The sequence below is a fragment of the Solanum verrucosum genome, unplaced genomic scaffold (genome assembly GCF_900185275.1).
Source record: "Solanum verrucosum unplaced genomic scaffold, falcon-dt-bn FXZP01000165.1, whole genome shotgun sequence".
NCBI lineage: Eukaryota > Viridiplantae > Streptophyta > Magnoliopsida > Solanales > Solanaceae > Solanum > Solanum verrucosum.
Window position 1 is genome coordinate 1,806,451 of NW_026020340.1, and position 21,606 is coordinate 1,828,056.

A 21,606-nucleotide genomic window follows, 5' to 3' on the forward strand; every position below is an offset into this window, starting at 1 on the left:
GCAAACGAAAAACCAGGAAAATCGCGTAATTCTTAAAAGTTAGGTCATAAATGAGAAAATATGCCTTAAAAAATAGTGGGACTATACACAATGCTTCCTCAACTAATCACAGAGGTCCTCATAAAGTTTTTTCAGAATACTCTTTTGGTACTCCAAGCGCCAGATCCATGGGTTAATACACACGAAAAATTAAGAAAGTCGCGTAATTTCTAAAATTTGGCTCGTAAATACAAAAATATACCTTAAAAAATGGTGGGACTATACGCTATGCTTCCCCAACTCATTACAAAAGTCCTCATAAATGATTTTTAGAATTTTTTTTTGGGTGCTCCAAGGTACTAGATCCATGAGCTAATACACACGAAAAATAACGAAAGTCGCGTAATTCCTAAAAGTTGGCTTGTAAATGTGAAAATATACCTTAAAAAATGGTAAGATTATACACAATGCTTCCCTAACTCATTATGGAGGTGCTCATAAATTTTTTTAAGAATTATTTTTTAGTGCTCCAAGGCGCCAGATCAATTGGCTAAATACACACGAAAATTTAAGAAAGTCGTATAATTTCTAAAAGTTGGCTCGTAAATGTGAAAATATGCCTTAAAAATGGTGGGACTATATACAATGCTTCTCTAACTCATTACATAGGTCATCATAATTTTTTTTTTGAATATTTTTTGGGTGTTCCAAGGCTCCAGAACCATGAGCTAATACACACGAAAACAAAGAAAGTCGCGTAATTTCTAAAAGATTGCTTGTAAATGTGAAAATATGCCTTAAAAATAGTGGGTCTATATGCAATGCTTTCCCAACTCATTATGGAGGTCTTCATAAAGATTTTTCAATTTTTTTTAGCGCCTTAAGGAGCCAGATTCATGGGCTAATACACACGAAAAATTAAGAAAGTCGTGTAATTCCTAAAAGTTGGCTCGCAAATACAAAAATATGCCTTAAAAATGGTGGGACTATACGCAATACTTCCCCAACTCATTACAGAAGTCCTTATAAAGTTTTTTCAGAATTTTTTTCGTGCTCCAAGGCACCAGATCCATGAGCTAACACAAGACAAAAAGTCAGATAATTTCTAAAAGTTGGCTCATAAATGCAAAAATATGTCATAAAAAATGGCATGACTATAGGATACTTCCCTAACTCATTACACAGATCCTCATAAAGTTTTTTCAGAAAAAAGTTTAGTTGCTTCAAGGCTCTAGATCCATGGCCAATACTTACGAAAAATCAAGAAAGTCTCATAAATCCTAAAAGTTGATTCGTAAATGCGAAAATATGCCTTAAATAAATGGTGGGACTATACAACAATGTTTCCCCAACTCATTATGGAGGTCTTTCTAAAGTTTTTTTAGAATTTTTTTTTTGGTGTGCTCCAAGGCGCATAATCCATGGGCTAATAGTAATACACACGAAAAACCAAGAAAGTCGCGTAATTCCTAAAAGTTGGCTTGTAAATGCAAAAATATTCCTTGATAAAATGGGGGAACTATACGCAATGTTTCCCTAGCTCACTACGACGGTCCTCATAAATTTTTTAAAGAAGTTTCTTTTGGGTGCTCCAAGGCAATATATCCATGGATTAATACACACGAAAATCAAGAATGTCGCATAATTACTAAAAATTGGCTCGTAAATGCAAAAATATGCATTAAAAATGATGGGACTATAATCAATGCTTTCCCAACTCATTACATAAGTCCTCATAACGTTTTTTCATAATTTTTTGAGTGCTCCAAAGTTCCAGATCCATGAGCTAATATACACGAAAAACTACGAAAGTTGCGTAATTCCTAAAAGTTGACTTGTAAATGTGAAAATATGGCATAAAAATGGTGGGACTATACGCAATGCTTCCCTAACTCATTGTAAAGATCATCACAAAGTTTTTCAGAAAAATGTTTTGGGTGCTCCAAGGCGCCAGATCCATGAGCTAATACACACGAAAAATCAAAGGTTGCGTAATTCCTAAAATTTGGCTCATAAATGTAAAAATATGCCTTAAAAAATGGTGGGACTACACAATATTTCTTCAACTCATTACAGAGATTCTCATAATGTTTTTCCAGAATTATTTTTAAGTGCTTAATGACCCAAAATCCATGAGCTAATACACACGAAAGATAAAAAAAAGTCGCGTAATTCCTGAAAATTGACCCGTAAATTCGAAAATATGCATTAAAAAAGGGTCGGACTATATGCAATGCTTCCCCAACTCATTACGACAGTCCTCATAAAGTTTTTTCAAAAAATAATTTAGGTGCTCCAAAGCACGAAAAATATGGGCTAATACACACGAAAATCCAAGAAAGTCGCGTAATTCATAAAAGTTGGCTTGTAAATGCGAAAATATACTTTCAAAAAATGGTGAAACTATACGCAATGCTTCCCCAACTCATTACAGAGGTCCTCATAAAGTTTTTTCGTAAATATTTTTTGGGTGCTCCAAGACGCTAGATCAATGGGCTAATACACATGAAAATAAAAAAAGTCGTGAAATAACTAAGAATGTCTCGTAAATTTGAAAATATGCCTTTAAAAAATGATAGGATTATACACAATGCTTCCCCAACTCATTAAGGAGGTCCTCATAAAAAAAAATTCAGAATTTTTTTTGGGTGATCCAAGTCACCAGATCCATGGGCTAATACACACGAAAAACTAAGAAAATTGCGTAATTTCTAAAAGTTGATTCGTAAATGCAAATATATGCCTAAAAAATGGTGCGACTATGCACAATGCTTCCCCAACTCATTACGGATGTCCTCATAGTTTTTCTTTAAAAAAAATTATTTGCTCTAAGGCGCCTGATCCATAGGTTAATACACACGAACAATAAAAAAAATCGTGTAATTTTCAAAAGTTGGTGCGTAAATACAAAAATATGTCTTAAAAAATTGTGGGACTATACGCAATGCTTCCCCAACTCATTACAGAGGTCCCCATAGAGTTTTTTTCAAAAAAAAAATTCGGGTGAACTAAGGCGCTCAATCCATGGGCTGATACACATGAAAACCAAAAAAATCGCGTAATTTCAAAAAGTTGGCTTGTAAATGCGTAAATATGCCTTAAAACGTAGTGAGACTATACATAATGTTTCCCCAACTAATTACGGAGGTCCTCATAAATTTTTTCCAAAAAGTCTTTTTGGATGGTCCTAGGCGCCAGAGCCATGGACTAATACATACGAAAAATCAAGATAGACACGTAATTTCTAAATATTGGCTCGTAAATGCAATAATATGTCTTAAAATGGTGGGACTATACACAATGTTTTCCAAACTCATGACGAAGGTCCTCATAAAATGTTTTCAAATTTTTTTTTTTAGGTGCTCTAAGGCGCTAGAAACATGGGCTAACACACACGAAACAAAGAAAGTCGCATAATTTCTAAATTGTTGCACGTAAATGCGAAAAATGCCTTAAGAAATGGTGAGACTATACACAATGCTTCCCCAAGTCATTACGAAGGACCTCATAAAATTTTTTTGGGTGCTCCAAGGCGCCAGATTCATGGGCTTATATACACGAAAAAACTAAGAGTCACGTAATTCATACAAGTTGGCTCGTAAATGCAAAAATATGCCTTAAAAATTGTGGGACTATACATAATGCTTCCCCAATTCATTACGAAAGTCCTCATAAAAAAAAAATTCAGAATTTTATTTTGGGTGCTCCAAGGATCTAGATCCATGGGCTAGTACACAAAAAAAAACTAAGAAAGTCGTGTAATTCCAAATAGTTGGCTCGTAAATGCAAAAATATGCTTTAAAAAATTGTAGGACACAATGTTTTCCCAACTCATCACGGAGGTTTTCATAAAGTTTTTTCAAGATATTTTTTTTGGGTGCTCCAAGACATCAGATCCATGAGCTAGTACACACGACAACCAAAAAAGTCGCGTTATTACTAAAAGTTGGCTAAGAAATTTGAAAATATGCCTTAAAAATTGTGGAACTATGCAATGCTTCCCCAGCTGATTACGGAGACCCTCATAGAGTTCTTTTAGAAATTCTTTTTGGGTGCTCCAAGGCGCTAGATCCATGGGCTAATACACACGAAAAATCAAGAAAGTCGCGTAATTTCTAAAAGTTGGCTCGTAAATACAAAAATATGCTTTAAAAATAATTGGACTATACAAAATACTTCCCCAACTCATTCCGGAGGTCCTCATAAAGTTTTTTCAAAAATTAGTGCTCTAAAGCGCTAGATCCATGGACTAATACACACGAAAAAAAAATATATGGTATAATTTCTAAGAATTAACTCGTAAAAGTGAAAAAATATCTTAAAAATTGTGTGACTATACGCAATCCGAGAATATAGCTATAGTTTCGATATTAGCCCGCTAATTTGATGTATTGGTGCACAAATGCTCATGTAAAGTGTGAGGGGTTATGAATGGTTTTAGGATAGATAGAGGTAGACCGAAGAAGTATTGGGGATTTGTGATTAGACAGGACATGATGCAGTTGCACCATACCAAGTACATGACCTTAGATAGAAGATTGTGGAAGACAAGAATTAGGTTAGAAGGTTAATATGTAGTACAATATTCTCTTGCATATCATTCCACAACGGTAGCCTTGATATTTCTCCTATAGTTTCTTGTCCTTCGACTCATTTACTTTCTACTTGTATCTTGTACTTTTGATTAGCACACTATTTTATTGTAGTTATTTTTCCTTTTTAGGAATATATTTCTCTTGGCAATTTCTCATTTATTTGTTGTTGATGTCTTTATAGCAGATAAATTAGGTACCACTTTTGCTATGATCGTTATTACTATGGCTTATTCATGCCACAGGTTAATTGGGTATAAAAGGTCATATAAAATAACACGTCATATTTTATTAGCCATTTTTTAAAAAAGAATACCAAATTTACTACGTGTCGTCAAATTAAGTCCCACATCGTTTAACTCATTTCCTTTATAACTTGATCTATGCTATAAAACAAATTTCATTGTAACCCATCTTCCCTATCTCTCTCTTTCCCTTAGTTTTTTCTTTTCGTAATTTCAGATCTCATCTTCTTCCTTTTTTCTCAATTTCAGACCTCATCTTCTTTTTTTCTTCTCAATTTCAGATCTCATCTTTTTCCGTTTTTCTCAATTTCAGATCTCATCTTCTTCCCTTTTTTCTCAATTTCAGATCTCACCCTCTTCCTCTTTTCCTTTTAATTTCCAATTCTCTCTACCTCCATATCTCAAAAAGTCAAGAAATGAAAAAGATTTCCCAATTTCATTATTTTCCCTCTAACCTATTAATGTTAGTATATATATTCGATTGCTATCCAGTTTCATATCCCCTGAAAAATTCAAGAACCTATAAGGGTTTTTCTATTTCATTGATATTCTCTTTCTTTCCAATTCAATTTCATCTACTTCCATATCCCAAATCAAAAATTTTGATATTCAATTTTCTCAAAAGAAAGAAAAACACTGATGACCCGCAGCAACTCTTCGTAACTATTAGGGTACTGAATTCCATCGGCTCAAAATCCCTATTGTTATTGTCACCACTCAATGATGGTCCCTCCCCCCTACTTAATTTCACTTCTGGAGGATCCATACCGGTGTTGATGAGGTGAGAGTAGAAATTAAAAATGTTGAGATAGAAATGAAGAATATTTTTCGATATATTCTTCATTTCCTCCTCAACATTTTTAATTTCTACTCTCACCTCATCAACACCGGTATGGATCCTCCAGAAGTGAAATTAAGTAGGGGGGAGGGACCATCATTGAGTGGTGACAATAACAATAGGGATTTTGAGCTGATGGGATTCGGTACCCTAACAGTTATGAAGAGTTCCTGCGTTGCTATCAAGGGTAAAATTCCTCCCTTATAATTGAACTGTGATGCTACTAAGAGAAGTACTTTAAATATATGTCTATGTGCATTTATGTGTGGCATGTTGCTCGATTTTCAAGGTAGGTTATTGCTTACTTTTCTCAAACTCAACTCGGGTATTTTATCACTTATGAGGGGTTGATTTGTCAAGATTTTATTGAAAGCAATATGTTTATAGCGGTGAAATGTGGTCTAAGGGCTTGACTTGAAAGTAAATTTATAGAATCGACGAAAGTCTTGGTTCGAGTCCAGGTAGGGTATATGGACCTCACGAGTCCCTCATGGGTCCCACCTCACAACATTTTTTGTGGAGTGTATGCTAGTAGGGTCATTAGCATTGCATTATATTGCGTTGCATTTTTATTATTCTTTTGCTTTGCGTTGCTTCTTATTGACTATCTTATATTGAACTACAGGGACATTTTCTGAGTGTAGAGTTTATAACATCCCTTTATACGTTATAGTTATTAACTCTGGCTTGGTAGGCCTATGATGCCTACGGAGTACGCATGATTTTGTACTCATACTACTCCCGCTGCCTCTTTTTGAGGAAGATTCCGGTGCTAATGGACTTCTTTTTACACTGCATCTTTCCGGTGAAGGACGCACAACACAAGATTATGTATGTGGACTGGCTTCGCGGATTAGAAAATTGGAGGAAAGAGATTAAGAGATGAATGCACTTGTGTTGGAGGGCAATTCTGAACATTAAATTTTCCATAGACTTGTATTAAGAAACTTTTAGTGTATGGTATGAAATCTGTGCAATGGAGTTTAAACCTACTTCACTAGATTTGTATTAAATTTTGCAATTGTGTTTAGCAATAAAGATGAACCTTTTTTTTTAATCTCCCTTTCAAGTCAAGATTATGCATTTTATACATAGCTTATTAGATGGATGAACTCTTAAAAGGGGCTTCCTCTATGTGCTAGTCCGGGGAGGGTCAGAAGGGTCTATTATACATAGCTTATTCTGCTATATTTGCACTAGCCTGAGCTTTTTGGAACTAGGAAATGGTCACTTAGTCATGGGATATTCCAAGAGCACTCATTCATAAACTAGTTACTGGTACAAATAACATAAAGAAATGTAATCAACGTTTATTGGAGCCCAATGCAGATGGACAGACAGACAGATAACACTTACTTAAAGCTGCACTGTTTATTATGAGCCTCAGTAAACCTACATGTTAACATAAGGTCTGGTAAAAATCTTACCATCCCAGAACCAATTAGGTACTGGATTGTCTTTTCAATATGCTTCATATCAACTCTTACAGCCTATTTTCCTCTGCTGTCCATGGTCTAGTTCAAATAGCTCAGGGAGTGAGGCTGGACACCGGGTAGGAGAACACAAAAAACACCAGCCACTACTATTCACTAATCCAATTAATAGATACAAGAAAACCGAAATTACAATATATGAATGCTAAAAACAGATGCATCAGATATGTTAATTCGGAAATAGATAGATGTATCTAATTCAGGTCACTATGTATCATATACATGTATGCTACTTTTATATATATACATATGTATAAATGACAAACATCATATTTCAACAAGACTATTAGCTTTGAACAGATACTTAATATTCTACAAGACTGTTAGCTTTGAACAGATGCACAGATGGATCAAACAGATTTTAATATGATACCTCATCATTTCAACATTGTCCAGCAAAAATACGTTTGGTGAAATCAATCCTTAGTAGTGAAGACTTTGACAGCAGAATGGTAGTTGATTTCTATTTGTAGTGGTCGTCCTTATCCATTCTGAAAGAATTCTAATGTAAATATCAAAAGAGTGTTTTATGTCAAAAATAGGAGTTCAACACGACCATACTGACATCTTCACAGAAGCTATCGTCGCACTGTAGTTGTGACATGACCAAATGTCAGAATCTTAAGTATAGCAGCATCATACTATTCCAATTTCCTCACTAGAGAAATTATCATCTTTTTGCCAATCGCTTCACCACTATCTTCCTCTTCACTCTTAACAACAGGTGTAGAGTGTGGCAAATCCCTTTAATGAATCCGTCCCTGGCTTTGTTATCCAATCCAACAAAGTATCATGTCCATGAGAAAAAATTAGAATGTCACGGTTCGTCTTAGCAGATATATCAGATTGTACCACTGGTGCATTGAATTGCACCAAAGCAGTAGTAATACCATTATAAAGACACATCAATGAATTCTCTATAAACTCTCCCAGTAGTTCGTAACTTGCAAAAGAAGTGTTGAAAGCACCATAGCTTTTAACATCAATTTCAACTCCACCGACACACCCCCAATCATACAACTTTGCAGTGTAACCAATTTAAAGGTTCATTAGCAATCAATGCACCACCTATATCATCCTGCACAGTGTCGAGCCAATTGTGCACAGGACTACAAAAGGAACCATCTATAGTATGACATCAGATTCCAAATGGAAATATGTCCATATCCCATATGACAGCAAACATAAGTGCCAAGTTTATTGCAAACGTCAGAAGTGATACCAATTTGCACAGAGAGTACTTGCCCAATAGGAAACTTCACACCTGGGCGTTCAAATAGTACTGTTACAGCACCCTCCTCTATAGATTTTCCATCTTCAAAAGTAGAGTCTATTGCATAGATCGTGACATAATCAAGATAAGGACCAGGATCAAAGACAATATACGACGAAGTCACCCTTGCTTTATGGACTAGAACAAACATAGCAAACAAGAGCCTAACAGCTCAAGTATATGGTGACTGCTTGGAGGACTTACAACAATTTACCGGGACTACTTCCTCCATTTTCTCCTCACTAACACACCCTCTCGAGTTAGACGACAAGAAATAAGGAAATTGTACTCCTGCCCAGTATCAACCCGATTGCATTTGTGTAAGCTAAAGTCAAGGTAAGGCGGCACTCTAGTTTGTTTACCCCCACACATTTCTTCAAGAGAATTATGCAAACAAGGAATAGTGTGATCCCATTAGACACCATCAAATGGATATTCGATTGCAGCAATTTGCATACTGACATTCAACATTACAGTACCTTGGCTAGAAAAAGGAACCAGAAAAACCCGATGTATCCCGTTTAGGACATTTGTCAAACAAAGCTACATTATCTCGTGGGTTGTCCTCCTCCTAAGTATTAGATTCTTTCGTATCATCTAACATCGCAGTAGGCACCTTCGTATTCAAGCTGACATCTACACAGAAGCTATTGTCGCACTGTAGTTGCAAAGTTTCTCCCTCATGGACAATAGTGTTAAAGATCATGAATTTCAAAGCTCACTTTTGTGTGTGACATTTCATCGAACGCCTTATTTTCAGCATTGTAAAAAGGTCCCGATACCAAATTCGTTCCCTCTACTGACTTTGCATTCCCAGTATGAGGTGAGTCTCTGTCTTCAAGAGCTTCAGTCTTAGTATTACTTCGAGTAATCAATGCCAAAGAATCCACATGTTAATACGTCTCTGGCAATTTATAAAGCACAAGGTCCGCCTTTGAGTTACCAGTTTCATAGGCAAAATCAAGGGCAGATGATGACGGAAAATGACTGGGAGACACCACGGCTGATTGTGAAACTATAGGGACATAATTAATGCCGTCAAAAATGAACTTGTGATGAATTAGCTAGACGCCCCACTACATTGTTGTTGGTTTGTTATTGAAACCACAGAGCAAATTTACCCTTGAAATGCTTCCAATCAAAAATTAGTTTATTGTGAAATAAGCTTCACCATAAAGGTAGAATGAAGGAAGGGGAAAACAATCATTCTCGTCGAAGCCAAGATTTGTGAAGTACAACTCGGCCTGAAAATCCAGCTCTCTGGGTTGCCGTCGCCGCTGAATCAAGGTAGAAACATCGCCATTGTTGGAGACCGATGGATTAAAGCACCAATGAAACAAACCTGAATTCTCAACACAAATACTCAAGTATTATATAGTCACTGATAGCCAAATTACAACGGCAACACTTAAACTATTGACTTACAATAGAAAATTTGAAATAACAACTAAGGATATAGATAAGAATGAGGATGAGAAACTTAGATCTAGAAGAAGATTAGAGGAACAAAGATTTTCTTCATAACAAGCATAACCCCCTTCTTTCAGACCACTTCTCCCTTTTAACCAGATGCTAATTGGGTCTGATTCCCAAATAAAATACTCCAACATTTTACTCGGCCCAATCTTTTTCACCACTTCTAACTCATAGGCCCTTACTAAGTTAGCTTGGTTCACAACAAATTGTGTTTAGGCCATAGGGAAAAACATAGTTACTAGCAATAAAGATGAAGCTTTTGGTACCTTCTTTTTTTAAATCTCCCTTTAAAGTAAAGATAATGCATTTTATATATGACTTATTAGGGGTGCATCTAGGATATAAACTCTTTAAGAAGGACAACCAGTGCACTAAGCTCTCGCTATGCGTGAGGTCTGGGGAAAGGTCAGAAGGGTCTATTATACATAAATTATCCTACTATATTTGCACTTAGGCCAGCGCTATTTGGAACTAGGAAAGGGTCACAAAGTCATTTACAATTTGAATAAAGAAGAAGAAAGTTTAGGATTTCTTGGACTCCAGGAAAACAAAATTCAAGGTATAAGTACAAAATAAAAAAAGCAGTTCAGAAGAGGCTAAAATTGCTGAGATTTGGTCCCCTCAGGGATGGAACCTCACTTTCAGGAGAAATCTAAATGATTGGGAAGTGGATAGAATTGCTGAACTGCTACTCAAATTGGGTGAATTCACAGGCCTTACTACAAAAGCAGATGGTATAAGATGGAAACATGACTCTGATGGTAAGCTCTCTGTGCGTAGACTGTATAAGAGAGAGGTCATGACTCACTCTGGGGGAATTCTTGGTCCATGGAAACAATTATGGAAGGGCAACACCCCAACCAAGGAGAAATGCTTCACCTGGTTGGTCACAAGAAGGGCATGTCTCACTCAGGAAAAACTCAAGAAAAGAGGCTTCCAGATTGTCTCCAGATGTTTTTTTTGTCATGAGAAGGAAGAAACTAACAGCCACTTATTCCTACAGTGTAGAGTTACTGTCCAGGTGTGACGCATGGTTCTTAGCATTTCTCAAGAGCCCTGGGTGATGCCAGAACATACTGCTGATCTTTTGAGCTGCTGGATGAGGAGGGGGGGGGGGGGAGCAAGACCCAAAAAAGATGGTGGTCTATAGTACCTACTTGTGTCTGGTGGGGTATTTGGAGAGAAAGAAACCTTAGGTGTCATGAGAATATTACTAACTCTATTTAGAAAGTTAAAGAAAATTGCATTAACATGTTGTTTTTTTGGTGTAAAGAAGATGGTATAGAAGAAGTAGAACAGTTGGTAGATTTCCTAGGATCTATGTAATTATGGTTTTAGCTTGTAACTTTTTGGAGGTAGCCAGCATACCCTTAATGCTGAAGAATACAACTTTAACTTTATCAAAAAAAAAAAAAAAAAAGCAGTTCAGAAAAGTTTTCATCTATTTTGTATTTGAAGAACTATAAAATCAATTGACCTGAAGGAAGCACATTGATTTATTTATAAAAAAAATCTAAAACAGTGGAGTTCCGGGGGAACAAAGAGCATTTACACAAGCCAAATGCTTTGTTTGTTGGTTTGGAAATACTAAATGGCAATTAACAATTCACGGCTACTATAGCTTTTTCCTTGATTAGATGTATACCTTTTTCACCTCTGAAATGTATTCCAAATCAAACCATAGAGTAAAATAGAAGATAGTACTTAGCAAAATATTGCATTTTCAACTTTTACCTTTTCACAAGTGGAATGTGCTCCAAATCAACTAGACACAAAATTTGTTGTATTATTATAAAGATTTACTGTATCACATCAAGTCGGGAACATTTTACAGGGGTTTATACATATTTAATTGTGTCAGAGAGTTTAGGGTTTTTCTTTTACAACATTCTTTCACTTGTGATAAGTTACGATTAGGATTTGTGAGTGTGTAAACACTCTAAAATCTGCACTAATTACCTTAAGATTTTAAATTGAAGTGCTTCAATTTATTGGTATGTTAATATAAGGGTGGAGTAGAAGTGAGGCTTGATGCACATGTCATTCAAAAGAAAGGAAGATTCAAGTATCTTGGGTCTATTATCCAAGGAACGGACAAAGTGATGAGAATGTCACACATCGTATTGGTGCAAAGTGGATAAAATGTAGGCTCGCATCTGGAGTATTGTGTGATAAGAAGATGTCATCAAAACTCAAAGGCAAGTTTTGCAGAGTGGTGGTTAGAGTATGGAGCAGAGTGTTGGTTAGTCAAGAACTCTTACATTCACAAGATTAAAGTTGCAGAAATGAGAATGTTTTGGTGGATGTGTCGGCATACTATGAGAGATTAGATTAAGAATGTCTGAAATAAGGTAGGAGTGGTCTCAATAGAGGACACGATGCATGAAGCGAGACTGTGATGGTTTAAGCATATGAAGAGGAAATGCAAAGATGCCCATGTAAAAGTGTGAAGGGTTATGAATGGTTTCAGGATAGATAGAGGTAGACCGAAGAAGTATTGGGGAGAGGTGATTAGACAGAACATGATGCAGTCGTAGCTTACCAAAGACATGACCTTAGATAGAAGGTTGTGGAAGACAAGAATTAGGTTAGAAGGTTAATAGGTAGTAGAATATTCTCTTGCATATCCTTCCATAGTGGTAGCCCTAGTATTTCTCCTATAGTTCTTAAACTTCGATTTGTTTACTATCTATTTATCTCTTGTACTTTGATTAGCACACTAGTTTATTGTAGTTATTTTTCCTTTTTAGGAATATATTTTTCTTGGCAATTTCTCATTTATTTGTTGTTGATGTCTTTATTGCAGATAAATTAGGTACCACTTTTGCTATGATCGTTATGACTATGGCTTATTCATGCCACGGGTTAATTGGGTATAGAATGTCATATCTAACAACACGTCATATTTTATTAGCCAGTTTTTTAAAAATTTTAAATACCAAATTTACTACGTGTCGTCAAATTAAGTCCCCCACCGTTTAACTCATTTCCTTTATAACTTGATCTATGCTATAACACAAATTTCATTTTAACCCATCTTCCCTTTCTCTCTCTTTCCCTTAATTTTTTCTTTTCCCGATTTCAGATCTAATCTTCTTCTTTTTTTCTCAATTTCAGATCTCATCTTCTTCCTTTTTTTCTCAATTTCAGATCTCATCTTCTTCCCTTTTTCTCAATTTCAGATCTCATCCTCTTCCTCTTTTCCTTTTAATTTCCAATTCATTTTCTTTCAAGTTTCTCTACCTCCATATCTCAAATTGAAAAGGATTTTCCAATTTCATTCTTTCCCCTTTAAACTATTAATGTTAGTATACTCAATTGCTTTCCAGTTTCATATCCCCTGAAAAATTCAAGAACCTAGAAAGGTTTTTCTATTTCATTGATACTCTCTTTCTTTCCAATTCAATTTCATCTACTTCCATATCCCAAATCAAAATATTTGATATTCAATTTTCTCAAAAGAAAGAAAAACACTGATGATCCGCAGCAACTCTCCGTAATTGTTAGGGTACCAAATCCATTCAATCATCTCAAAATCCCTATTGTTATTGTCACCACTCAATGATGGTTCCCCCTGCCCCCACTTAATTTCACTTCTGGAGGATCAATACTGGTGGTGATGAGGTGAGAGTAGATATTAAAAATGTTGAGGAGGAAGTGAAGATATATCAAAAAATAGTTCTATTGAAAAGTTGGAAGAAATCACGTCGTTAGACGTGAAAGACTATGAGGAGTTGGGATTGATTGTAGAGTTGGAGGAATTAGGGACAAGTAATTTTGAAAATGCTAGTGTTGTACACATTATATGGTACATTAAAATCTATGCTAGAATTTTCAAAGCTACTTTCTCCTAATTCCTCTAGTTCTATTATCAACCCCAGGTCTTCATAGTCCTTTACGTCTAACGACGTGATTTCCTCAAACTTTCCAACAGAATTATTTTCTGATATATTCTTCATTTCCTCCTCAACATTTTTAATCTCTACTTTCACCTCATCACCACCGGTATTGATCCTCCAGAAGTGAAATTAAGTAGGGGGGAGGGACCATCATTGAGTGGTGACAATGACAATAGGGATTTTGAGCTGATGGGATTCGGTACCCTAACAGTTATGAAGAGTTCCTGCGTTGCTATCAAGGATAAAATTCCTCCCTTATAATTGAGCCGTGATGCTAATAAGAGAAGTACTTTAAATATATGTCTATGTGCATTTATGTGTGGCACGTTGCTCGGCTTTCAAGGTAGGTTATTGCTTACTGTTCTCAAACTTAACTCGGGTGATGACTTGAAATTACATCATTGCCAAGTTTTACTCAATTTCGGGTATTTTATCACATATGAGGGGTTGATTTGTCAAGATTGATATTGTATTGAAAGCAATATGCTTATAGTGGTGAAATGTGGTCTAAGGGCTTGGCTTGAAAGTAAATTTATTGAATCGGACAGACTATATTGACGAAAGTCTTGGTTCGAGTCCAGGTAGGGTATATGGACCTCACAAGTCCCTCATGGGTCCCACCTCACAACATTTCCTGTGGAGTGTATGTTAGTAGGGTCATTAGCATTGCATCATATTGCGTTGCATTTTTATTATTGTTTTGCTTTGCGTTGCTTCTTATTGACTATCTTATACTGAACTGCAGGGACATTTTCTGAGTGCAGAGTTTATAACATCCTCTGTACGTTATAGTTATTAACTCTGGTTGGTAGGCCTATGATGCCTATGGAGTACGCATGATTTTGTACTCATACTACTCTTGCTGCCTCTTTTTGAGGAAGATTCCGGTGCTAGTGGACTTCTTTTTATACTGCATCTTTCTGGTGAAGGACGCAGAGCACAAGATTATGTATGTGGACTGGCTCCGCGGATTAGAAAATTGGAGGAAAGAGATTAAGAGATGAATGCACTTGTGTTGGAGGGCAATTCTGAACATTAAATTTTCCATAGATTTGTATTAAGAAACTTTGAGGGTATGGTATGAAATCTGTGCAGTGGAGTTTAAACCTACTTCACTAGATTTGTATAAAATTTTGCAATTGTGTTTAGGCCATAGGGAAAAACACAGTTCTTAGCAATAAATATGAACCTTTTTTTTAATCTCCTTTTCAAGTCAAGATTATGCATTTTATACATGACTTATTAGATGGATGAATCTAGGACATGAACTCTTAAATGGGGCTTCCTCTATGTGCTAATCCGGGGAAGGGTCGGAAGGGTCAATTATACATAGCTTATTCTGCTATATTTGCACTAACCTGAGCTTTTTGGAACTAGGAAATGGTCACTTAGTCATGGGATATTCCAAGAGCACTCATTCATAAACCAGTTACTGGTACAAACAACTCAAAGAAATGTAACCAACGTTTGTTGGAGCCAAATGCAGATGGACAGAGACAGATAACACTTTCTAAAAGCTGCACTATTTATTATAAACCTCAGCAAACCTACATGATAACAGAAGGTCTGGTTAAAATCTTACCATCCCAGAACCAATTAGGTAATGGATTGTCTTTTCAATATGCTTCATATCAACTCTTACAGAAAGATAAAGATATTTGTTGAGAAGATCACCATGCCTATTTTCCTCTGCTGTCCATGGTCTAGTTCAAATAGCCCAGGGAGTGAGGCTGGATAAAACTATGAAGAGTTGGGATTGATTGTAGAATTGGAGGAATTAGGGGAAAGTAGTCAAAACTACTTTCACCTAATTCTTCGAGTTCTATTATCAACCCCAACTCCTCATAGTCCTTCACTTCTAACGGCGTGATTTCCTCCAACTTTCCAACAAAACTATTTTCCGATATATTCTTCACTTTCATCTCATCATTTTTAATCTCTATTTTCACCTCCTCACCACCAGTATTGATCCTCCAGAAGTGAAATTAAGTAGGGGGGACCATCATTGAGTGGTGACAATAACAATAGGGATTTTGAGTTGATGGATTTAGTACTCTAACAGTTATGAAGAATTCCTGCGTTGCTATCAAGGATAAAATTCCTCCCTTAGAAAATTGAACTGTGATGCTACTAAGAGAAGTACTTTAAATATATGTCTATGTGCACGTATGTGTGGCACATTGCTCGGCTTTCAAGGTAGGTTATTACTTACTTTTCTCAAACTTAACTCGGGTGATGACTTATTTTATGACTTGTTACATCATTGTCGAGTTTTACTCAATTTTGCGCATTTTATCACATATGAGGGGTTGATTTGGCAAGATGGGCATTGTATTGAAAGCAATATGCTTAAAGTGGTGAAATGTGGTCTAAGGGCTTGACTTGAAAGTAAATTTATTGAATCGGACAGACTATATTGCCGAAAGTCCTGGTTCGAGTCCAAGCAGGGTATATGGACCTCACGAGTCCCTCATGGGTCCCACCTCACAACATTGTCTGTGGAGTGTATGCTAGTAGGGTCATTAGCCATTGCATTATATTGCATAGCATTGTGTTGCATTTTTATTATTGTTTTGCTTTGCATTGCTTCTTACTGACCGTCTTATATTGAACTGCAGGGACATTTTCTGAGTGCAGAGTTTATAACATCCTCTGTACGTTATAGTTATTAACTCTGGTTGGTAGGCCTATGATGCCTATGGAGTACGCATGATTTTGTACTCATACTACTCTTGCTGCCTCTTTTTGAGGAAGATTCCGGTGCTAGTGGACTTCTTTTTATACTGCATCTTTCTGGTGAAGGACGCAGAGCACAAGATTATGTATGTGGACTGGCTCCGCGGATTAGAAAATTGGAGGAAAGAGATTAAGAGATGAATGCACTTGTGTTGGAGGGTAATTCTGATCATTAAATTTGCCATTGATTTATGTTGAGAAACTTTGAGAGTATGGTATGAAGTCTGTGCAGGGGAGTTTAAAGCTACGTCACTAGAGCCTTGGTTTTTGTTTTTGCAATTGTGTTTAGGCCATAGGAAAAAGCATAGTTATTAGCAATAAAGACGAACCTTTTGGTACCCTTTTTTCTTTTATCTCCCTGTCTAAGTCAAGATTATGCATTTTATATATGACTTGTTAGATGGATGAATCTAGGATATAAATGCTTTAAGAGGGGCAGTCCTAGCCAGTCGGGATGCTATCTCTCTTCTCCTTGGTCACTCAACCATGTGCACTAAGCTCCCGCATAGCAGGGGTCAGGGAAGAGTTGGACAACAAGAGTCTATTCTATTATACGTAGCTTATCCTGCTGTATTTGCACTAAACCTAGGTGGGGCTATTTGGAACAAGGAAATGGTCATATAGTTATTTACAATTTGAATATAGAGGAAGAAAGATTAGAATTTCTTTGACTTAAGGAAAACAAAATTCAAGGTGCAAGTACAATTAAAAACAAGTTTTCATCTATTTTGTATTTGAGGAACCATCCCATTTACAAGTTTTCATACGATTAGAAACTTTTCGTAATTTGACATCTGAACTAACTTGGGAGAAAAATCAGAAATCTTATGACAGCATGGGATATGCCAAATGCAGATACATAGAGAGACAGTATAACACTTGCTCAAAGCTGCACTCTTTAACATAAGGTCTTGTAAAAATCTTACCATCCCAGAACCAATTAGGTACTGGATTGTCTTTTCAATTTGCTTCAAATCAACTCTTCCAGAGAGATAAAGTATTTGTTGAGAAGATCACCATGCCCATTTTCCTCCGCTGTCCATGCCCTAGTCCAAATAGCCCAAGGAGTGAGGCTGGCACCAGTTCCATCACGAACACCAACTAGGGTGTTTATCATGGTCTGATAAGTTGGAAGGGCCTCCTCTGTGATCATATCCCCAATTAATACAAGAAAGTAGTCATCAGGAATTTCCTTACACCTTTCCCTTAGCTCCTTGACCTGCTCATCAAATCCCTCAGAAGCAGGATCAGGAAGAAAATCAGTAGGCTGCCAACATTTCTCGACAGGCTTTAGGTGCATCAAGAGATTCTGTGAAGCCCAATCGCGCATGGAATGGGTTACTTGAACATGCACCTCTCGTGGAGGAGTGAATGCCTTCTTCACATTTCCAAATTCCCTGTAATTAGCAGAAGCAGACTTATGTTCAAAACAGTTCATTTCAAAGACCTCATGAGCTATAACTTAAAAATGACAGTTAAGGAGGAAGGCCATAAAATCACAGTAAGGGAAAAGGGCAAACTTAAAGCATTAAAAGGTGTCCCTGACATGACAATTTCCCAACCTTTATTCCTCTCCCTTGTTGGGTGCTAACTACAGAGCAAGTGTCATCAAATGAAATTAATAATATCTATGTTTTACCTCTGAGAAATTTCAAAAAAAGCTATAGTTTGGAGCCTATTAACCATACACAACGATACTTTCCATATTTACTGAACCTGCCGACACTTTCCTCCGCATTACAGTGTATCAGACACACCGCAAGCTGTATCTCAGATACAGACGCGCCTAAAATGCAGAAAATCACGAAAACATATTTTTTTTTTTAAAATCACAAAAACACATAAAACATGGGAGCAAATCACAACGTCGAAGACAATATACAACGAAGCAAGCCTAGCTTTATGGACTAGACCAAACATAGCAAACAAAAGCCTAACAGCTTGAGTATATGGTGACTGCTTGGAGGAACTAACAACAATTGTCTGGAGTACTTCCTGAATTTACTCCTCACTAGCACACCTTCTCGAGTATATGGTGACTGCTTGGAGGAACTTACAACAATTGCCTGGAGTACTTCCTATATTTTCTCCTCACTAGCACACCTTCTCGAGTTAGACGACAAGGAACTAAGAAGATTCCACTCCTACCCTATGTTGCTCAGACTCTCCAAAAATTGTTGCCACACCCATGTCAGATTCTCCAAAATGCAGTATTTTTGGAGAATCCAACACACACCCGTCAACATTTTTGAAGAGCGAGCAACATAGCTCCTACCCAGTATCAACCCAATTGCATTTAAGTAACCTAAAGTCAAGGTAAGGCAACACTCTAGTTTGTTTACTACCCCACACATTTCTTCAAGAAAACTATACAAACAAGGAATAGTGTGATGTCATAAGACACCATCAAATGGATATATTCAATTGCAGCAATTCACATACTCACATTCAACATTACAGTACTTTAGCTAGGAAAACGAACTAGAAAACCTCATGTATCCCGTTTAGGACATTTATCAAACAAAGCTACATTTCTACCTCGTGGACAACTGTGTTAAGAACAAGAATTTCAGAACTCACTGTTGTCTGTGACATTTCGTCGAACACCTTATCTTCATCAATGGAAAAAAGTTCCGCTACCAGATTTTCTCTCTCTCTACCCACTTTACTCGGCCAAATAATCCCAACTAAATCAGTCTCTTCGTCAATTTTAACCCATGGCCCTTACAGAGTCAACTTGATTCACATAATTTGTTTATTTAAAAGTAAAAAAAATTAACAATCAGAAAAATAATAATTAAAATCAATTAACGAAAAGAGGTTAAATTAACAAGGGTAAATTAGTCAAATTGTAATTTACTTATTCAAAATGAATAAGTTAAAAGAATTATTAACAAATAAAAAAAAGGAAAGTAAGTGTAATATTATAGTCAATAAAAAAAAAAGAGTATGACCACATGCTCTAGCCTCTAGATAATAACTCTGTTTTATTTTAATTCCAGTGCATAATTAGCTGGATTATAAAGTAACCATGATAAAAATCTTATTGAATATATCATTCTTAGAAAGTGGTCAAACTCATATTTCTTTAATAATTCATAAATTTAAAACATGTTAATCTCAAAAAATTGAATTAACACTAAAAAGAAAAATGGAGCTAATTTGTTTCTGTTATCGGAATTTACTTTTTAATAGAATGAATTAAGTCGTAGCATACGTTTTGGAAAATAATCACATGATATCTGAATGAACATATTAAACTCCCCCCGTAAGAGGCCAGACAAATTTCATTTTTTAATAAGAAATTAATCGAATAAATGTGCTCAACGACAATCATTAGAGCTAATTTGCTTCAATTATAAGGATCTGTCTTGTAATAGATAGAATGAATCAAATTGATTGAAGTGCATACAATTTAGGAAAGCAAACCACATGGACCCAGACCAATTTTGTTTTGTTTTTAAGAAATTACTCGAATAAATAAGCTTAACGTCAATATAAGAAATTAATCGAATAAATGTGCTCAACGACAATCATTAGAGCTAATTTGCTTCAATTATAAGGATCTGTCTTGTAATAGATAGAATGAATCAAATTGATTGAAGTGCATACAATTTAGGAAAGCAAACCACATGGACCCAGACCAATTTTGTTTTGTTTTTAAGAAATTACTCGAATAAATAAGCTTAACGTCAATCATTAATTTTCGATTCAATTTCCTCAATACAAAAGATGTTTAGAAGTTAGGACCAATAAGAAACACATAATATTGTATATATGGAGCTAATTTGCTTCATTTATAAGTATTATGTTTTTCTTAATAGAATGAATCAAATTGATCAAAATCGCTAACATACGCTATAGAAATGCAATATGATATCTCGATGAACATATTTTTTCTAGCAAGAGGGCCAAGACCAATTACGTTTTTTTAATAAAATACTTGAATAAATGGGCTCAACAACAATCACTAATTCAATTCAATTTCCTCAATAAGAACATATATTTGTATATATATATGATAGAACCAATAAGAAACACTCAACATACATTACACCCCACCCCCATCCCCTACCCCAACAAAAGAAAATAACCAAATGAATGAACAAATCATTGAGAAGCTATGATACATATAGCTTTTACCCCCACCCCCCACAAATCACCTCCAAGAAAAGATCAACTTAGACTTGAAAAGGCCATGGCCAATTCTTGATATCTTCTTCATCTTGAACTTTAGCACTTCTTTTCATAGCAATTGATCCACCAACAACATTACCATCTCCTTCAACATAAGCATAATATTTCAAGAAAAAAGCAAATGTAAGCACAACCCATTCAAGACAAAAGATTAATGCACATAATCCACCCGCTAATCGCAAAATCATTTCACCATCTTCTTCCCTAACATACGATTTCAATTTCCCAAGAAAATCCCCTGTTCTCGTAAATATCAGCACGAAAACAGAGCCCTGTAAAATCGCTGTCAAAACTGTAAATACCATATGAGGGCCATACCAATTCCCCATACTCGAACGAGTAGAAACAGCAGAGCACCCAAAAACAGCACCCCCAATTGTGATAATGTGGAGGAGGATGAGGAAGAAACCGCATAACGAGGGGATAAGACGAAGAGAAAGAGTCAAGAAAATGCAGCTGGAAGCTGCACCAAGAAGAATGTAGTTACATAAAAGGAAGAATTTTCGAGTACGATGAAGGGATTCGGAGATTTCTGCATAACTAGTGAACCCCATTTTTGAATTGAAGAGATTTTCAGAGAAGTTTTTGAGTTTTTTGTTAGTGAAGTGAAGAACAGAGGATGAGGAGTTTTGGTTATATAGGTGGAGGAGTTGGGGTGAGGGGGAGAAAGGGGGGTGGGGTGCAACGGTCATATTTTGTGAGTTTGATTGGTATATGACCGTTGTGTGGGGAAAAGAGGAAATTATTAGAATCTCTTTTTGACTTTTTTGAAATTTTCATTTAAAAAAATGATAATGACACTTTTGGTCTAATTGTTAATGTTTAGCTAAACATAGATAATCTTTAATTAACAAAAATATGAGTGTTCATGAGGTGCT

General features: G+C 36.0%; 2 protein-coding genes across 2 annotated transcripts; both read right to left on the bottom strand.

Annotated features, from left to right (window-relative positions):
• Positions 1-17,336: 17,336 nt before the first annotated feature.
• On the bottom strand, positions 17,337-17,969 carry LOC125836981 (stearoyl-[acyl-carrier-protein] 9-desaturase, chloroplastic-like). The gene has a single exon (XM_049516121.1). It carries the CDS (start codon positions 17,967-17,969, stop codon positions 17,502-17,504), a length of 468 nt encoding a protein of 155 aa, XP_049372078.1. The 3' UTR covers positions 17,337-17,501.
• A 2,723-nt stretch (positions 17,970-20,692) lies between these two features.
• LOC125837120 (uncharacterized) lies at positions 20,693-21,319 on the bottom strand. The gene has a single exon (XM_049516263.1). It carries the CDS (start codon positions 21,280-21,282, stop codon positions 20,713-20,715), a length of 570 nt encoding a protein of 189 aa, XP_049372220.1. The 5' UTR covers positions 21,283-21,319; the 3' UTR covers positions 20,693-20,712.
• Between the last annotated feature and the right edge of the window lie 287 nt (positions 21,320-21,606).